The sequence below is a fragment of the Poecilia latipinna genome, unplaced genomic scaffold (assembly GCF_001443285.1).
Source record: "Poecilia latipinna isolate Pla-1442-1.1 unplaced genomic scaffold, P_latipinna-1.0 Scaffold3754, whole genome shotgun sequence".
Lineage (NCBI taxonomy): Eukaryota > Metazoa > Chordata > Actinopteri > Cyprinodontiformes > Poeciliidae > Poecilia > Poecilia latipinna.
This window is the reverse complement of record NW_015116370.1, coordinates 34,101-40,194: the sequence shown is the minus strand read 5'-3', so window position 1 is coordinate 40,194 and position 6,094 is coordinate 34,101. Positions and strand designations below refer to the sequence as shown.

Here is a 6,094-nt window from a genome sequence, read left to right as displayed (position 1 = left end):
TTTTTTTTTTTTTTTTTTTTTTTTTTTTTTTTTTTTTTTTTTTTTTTTTTTTTTTTGGGGGGGGGGGGGTCAAGAGGTCACATAGTTCCCATGGGGGGAGGGGGGCTTGATATCAATTAATATCAATTAATCCATCAAACTCCGATTAAAATTTGACAGAAGGGTGTTCATATAGTCTTCTCACAGGTGAGAAAAGATCAGACAGGGACTTCACTTGACAAGGAAGCGGCGAGGAACAAGAGACACAGGTGAGGTTAAATACATGAGGAATTAATCAGGGCAACGAGAAACAGCTGGGAATAAACGAGGCAAACACAATAACACAGGAAGTAGCTAAATTAACTGAAAAACAGACACACAACCACTCCCTTACACATGAATTATAACAAACCAAGAAAACAACAAAAACATCAGGCTACTTGGTCTCTACACAACACAAATTAAAATTTGTTTAGCACCACGGATAGCGATCGGATTATTTTGACACCCACTTTATTAAAGTCAAAACCTTTATCTGTAGCTTTTAAAATTTGTGAAACTGGCACAGCGGCCGCGCCGCACAGCGGCGAACACAAACACGGACCAACACAAATAGTGGTGAAAGACTTAAAACTATTTGAACGGCATACGGCGAACCTTGCGCTCTGCGAAATCGTCCATGATGCTCTGTATGTCCATTTTCTTTGCTCTCTCATTTTCTATGGACAATATGGCAAGTCCACTCAGTCTCTCTTGTCCCATTGTGCTCCTCAAGTGGTTTTTAATTGTTTTTAACTTGGAGAATGAGTGCTCAGAGCTTGCAACGCTTACAGGGAGAGTCAAAAATAAAATGAGGGCGGTGCAAACCTCACTGAATGTCGAAGTTACTGCTGAATGACCGACAATGAGCATTTTTGCCAGATCCGCAATCAATTTTTGTTGTGCTATCTGGTCCCTGAAAGAGGTTCTAAAACAAAGCAGCTGGGCAGGGAAGCTGGGGGCGATGTCCCGACTGTAGTGGTCACTTAGACGCTGGGCAGCTTGCTGTAACTGCTCATCTCCTGGTGCAAAAGTGTTTTGGGTAGAACTGCCTCAAAAATATTCACAGTTCTATTTAAACTGGTGAATCTGTGGGACAGCTGCTGGATAACAATATCAAGGCAGGCATTGAAAATGTGCACCTGAAAGTTGCTCTCTGCGTCAGTGAGGCGGCAGTCTTCAGAAAGCTCGTCACAGTGACGCTTAACTTTTCTGGCCCTGGTTGTTTCAAACTGCGTTTGACTTCCCCATTTTGCAGCTACAGCAATAGTGGCAGAATTAACCTCATCAAATTGCTCCCTGAATTCCATTAAAACACTGATGGCATTTTGTAGAAGATCAGATGCTTTCAGGATATCAGCGTCCTTAGCTTGTAGTAACTGTGAAGCAGGGTTTATGCACTCCAGAATTTTAATTTTTGCATTTTGACCAAAAATATAAAATAAAATTTGCCTATTACATTCTTGAGCGCACTTGCTTCATTACGCTCCTCTTTTTTCTCACTGGTCAAGGATATTTTGATAAGGGCTTTTGTGATGTCGCCATATCTGTGCCTTAACGCCATAAGCGCATCGTGTCTAGAAGACCAGCGAGTGGGACAGAGGTATTTTAAAGTAACAGTTCTGGTCTCTTGCGTCGAGAATTCACTGAGAAGCGCCCACCGTTTGATACTGTGACCAAAAAAGTTGTACAGGTTCTCCACAGTGTCATAGAATCGCTTCACTCCAGGAACATTTTTAACAGAGTCGTTAAGTGCAAGGTTGAGGTTATGAGCAGTGCAATGTACGTAACAGGCAAGGGGCTCCTTCTCTGTTATTCTTGCCTGTACACCTGAATATGCACCACTCATTCGCAGCCCCATCATAGCCCTGTCCGCGGCATTTTGACAGATCTATTCCATTTTTCTCTATGGAGTCTAGGATTTGGTTTTCAAGCTCTGACGCTGATGACCCCACAGTGGCTTCAAAACCCCAAAACACTTCATTGATCTGTAAACCTATTGGAGTATCAAGATTATTCTTAATTATACTTACGTAACAATACACCTGGCTCAGCTCGTCGATCTTGGACACATCTTGCATTGTGTCCATGATAATGGAATAAAACGGGGCTTCGTTTATTTCATCTATTATGGCAGCTTTCATACGTTGAGACATGATGTAAATGATCTCATCTTAAATCTGGTGACTTAGGTATTTCACTGATCCTTCTGGCCGGTTAATTAGCTCTTTCAAAACAGGGTCGTAGTGAGCTAATAACTCCATTATTGACAAAAAGTTGCAGGCATTTCCCTGACCTAGAACTTCCCTGTGCCCCCTGAATGCGAGGTTGCATGAAGTCAGAGTCAGAGTGACATTCACAATGTGCTCCAGGACCCGTCTCTAAAACAAGGCTGCATTACGCACATTCCTCTCCATTTCGGCGTCTATTATGCTGTTCAGTTTCCACTGCTCATAGACTATCCATGCACCAAGATGTATTTGCGTGGATTCATGCTTCTCAACTTTGGCAGAAAGATGTTTCCAGTCTCTTATTCCGTTTACCCATGCACTGTTGTAATATGCAGCATTTTGGTTGGCAAAAAGCCAACAAGGCTCACAGTAACAACAGATTTCTATATTTTTTTTGTGCTCAGAGCACAAGAAGAACCTCGAAATTAGTTTACTGTTGTTGACAAAACAATGTAGCAAAGCATCATTTTACACGCAGCTATTCGTGACAGAAGCAACACTAAACTGCTATGAACAAATAATGAACAGCAGTAAATACAGCAGCATCAAAAACATGAGAAATGATCCCATGTGTGAGGATTTGAGTTTCTGTGTTTATTTTGGTTTCTGTGTCAATTGAGTCTCTGTGTTGTCCCTCTACCCATTGATTGATCCCATCTGTGTCTTGTTCCCTTGATTACTCTCCTGTGTATTTAATCCAACCTCTGTCTCTTGTTCCTTGTTGAGTCCTCATCTCATCTGTCGTCTGTTGTTCCCATTTTGAGTATCATTAGCAGTTGCTACCAGATTCTGAGCTCCTTGCCTGTGCTCTCCTGTGCTGCCTGGATTTTGTTCTCTTCATCATCATTAAACTGCAAATTATTCACCATAACCTGGGTCCACTGCATCTACCTCACCACTCTACAACCGCAATTCTTGACACCATGGTGTGCCTGTTCCATCCTGTTTTAATCAATTGGCAGCTGTAATAAAAAATGTAATCTAATGTGATTGGTTCACAGCAACCCTTTAATAAGATTATAAATTTTAATTGTTCGACAGCCCTAATATTTAGGTATTATGTCCATCTTTACAGAGTAGACTGTACCAATAAGAAATAAGAGTAAACTGACCATCTTTTTATGCCAGGTTTGGTTTGTTCCAGAATGGCAGAAAAATATATTCTTTAAATGGTGCAGGCATATGTAGACTTTTACACCCACTTATGTAAAGGAAGAAGTTGATCATGTCAAAGGTAAGTTAGAATAATTTTCAATAGGTTTTTTCACAGGAAAATGTTTTTATTGTAGTTATGGTTGTATCCTAAAAGTCTTCCAAAATTGTCTTGGGTTAGACTGCAGGGTTACTTGATATGGAGTTGGTGACATGTATTAAAAGAAATTGTACTTTTTATGAGTAATTGTTCTATTTTACAGAAAATTTTAAAAAAGCCTGTGTGATGAAAAAACAAAACAAATCTGACTGAGTGAAAGTCACTCAGTCAGATTTATTAACATCATACGAGTTGAGCCACAAAATCAGCCACTGCAGTAAAGACCCAAAAGAAAAGGTCCATTTGACTTTTCAGGGTTTCAAACATATTTTGTTATACCCAAGCACAGAAGATAAGAACAAACCTTCAGTGTGATAGCTCACACAAGTTAATTCCGTGGAAGCCATGGGTATTAAAAAAAGACACAACTGACATGACCATCAAATTATCAAAGTCATAAATTATTAGTTTCGAGTAAAATATCCTCACCACATTTATTCTTCAGGTTTTGTTTAGTAATATTACCTGACTTTTTCAGTGACATTAAAATTGTTATTAAATATCCCTGTGAAACCCAGGCTCTCATAGGTTGTCCTAATTCTGAAATTAGTTCTTTTCTCGATAATCCTTGATAAACTCAAACCTGTGCAGCCAATTTTTAAAAAATAATAACTTTGTATATTATTATACAAAGTTATCCTGACTGGAACTACAAGCTTTAACTTAGATTTCCTCAATACAAAGGACAACTAAAGGAAAACGTGCATTTGACATCTAATGTATATTTTTCTATTCCATTCACAATATTTATCCAGTTAGAAATGTAGAATAGGTCCGTATTTGGTATTTTGTTTCACAGTACTTTAGTCTTACATTAATAAACAGGCCACTTGTGCCTTGGTTCCTTTATATTCAAAATAAAAAAAAATAAAATTAAAGCACATATTCTCCTTCTAGCACACATTAATCGCCTGTCCTCATTTCCATTCTCTCAGAGGTCCCAATTCTTTTAGCCTCTGTCTTCAAGTTTCCAGACACTAATAGGCTTAGAAGTTACTAGCAGTGGATTAAGAGAAGGAAGAGAGGCGAGTCACCTTGCTGTGTTCTGTTCTCGTTTTTCTCTTGAATAAAGGGAGGCACAGGCTTCATCTGTGGCTTGGCTGGAAGGGGACATGGGCTCCTTGGCTATTCATTTGAAGAAGGTGACATGCAGTGATCTAGTTCATCTTCTCAAGTCTTTCTAATTACAGGCTTGATCATCAGACTGACCTTTTACATTCAGGCTGGACCGAAAACAGTGCCAGAGCTTGATAACAAGAGTGCAGTGGCTGGGAGAATGTGAGCCACATAGGAAAATTGAGTAAGGGACAAAAGGAGAGGTGATGTGTACACCTAGATCACACATAGTGACAGACAGATAAATACGTGTCTTGTAGATTGAAAGAGTTGAATGACGACTCAGACGTGGAAGTGAAGTTTAGAGGATGCACCTGTTGGTCTTTATCTAAGTTAACATGCTTTCTGACAATGTTTCCAGAACAAATTGTGCAACTGTAAATAAAAACATAGAAAAGAACGTATTTATTATATAGTATAATTATTCTACATTATACCATGTTAACTAAGATGCACATGGATGAATGAAGCTAAAACAATAATTTGAAAAATTGACTCAAAAATAAAATTAGGAAACAAAATATACACCAGTCCTGATTCCTTAAAGCCTTATTCACAGGGCATGATATTTTATCCCGATTTTCCTCTTTTGACTATCTTAAAATATTTCATGTTTCATATTCTAAGATTATCATTTCAGTTAATCGTAACCGATATTCCTGACGTGTGATGTGTTAAGACTGATCTTGTTCAGTTGGTAGAACGTCGGACCGCTCCGATCTAAAATCAGGGACATTCAACATGTTGGATAGTCTTGGCCTGAGAACCCAGTGTGTGTGTGTGTGTGGTTTCCCGCAACTAGGAACGAGAATGCAGTCTGTTGAATGTGACAGGTATCATATAGCGCAGTGACATAAGCACAGAGTGGAATCCCAAACAAAGAATAGATGGCATGATGCAACCGAGAGACCTGTGGACATTGGACATGGAGGACTGTTTAATGGAAATGTGGAAAGAATTTGAATATTTATTTATTTGTCAAATAAATATAACAGGAATTACAAGGAGGGGAGTTGGGGCAAAATTGCTACAGCAATTGATGTACCCAGTAACTTTTCAGCTACCGATCATTAATTGACATAAGTTGTTTATAACAGTAAGTTTACTCATTCAGCCATGGGGTAAGACTGACACTAGTCAATATTCACTAATACCTGGTTCACATGGCAAGATTTTAAAATTAGTAGATTTATCCATTATTTTGTGTCCATTGTTCTCAATATGAACATCGGTTTTAGCCATTGTTGATACTAAAGATAATGGCTTGCAGGGTTTCCCCCAGAAAAAGTGCTAAGCCCGGTGGTGGGGGTGTCGAGGCGGTCCACCAGTGGTCCACCATGTTTTTGTATTAAAAGATGTTAAGTTGACAGGAAATGTGAAAGTATTACTGTGTAATTATATGTTACGGGAAAAGATC

General features: G+C 39.0%; 1 protein-coding gene across 1 annotated transcript; it reads right to left on the bottom strand.

Annotated features, from left to right (window-relative positions):
* Nucleotides 1-612: 612 nt before the first annotated feature.
* Nucleotides 613-1,879, bottom strand: LOC106941593 (zinc finger MYM-type protein 1-like). The gene is made up of 2 exons (XM_015024665.1): nucleotides 1,680-1,879; nucleotides 613-850 (listed from the first exon to the last, which is right to left on the bottom strand). Exons 1-2 carry the CDS (start codon nucleotides 1,877-1,879, stop codon nucleotides 613-615), a joined length of 438 nt encoding a protein of 145 aa, XP_014880151.1.
* Nucleotides 1,880-6,094: the final 4,215 nt, after the last annotated feature.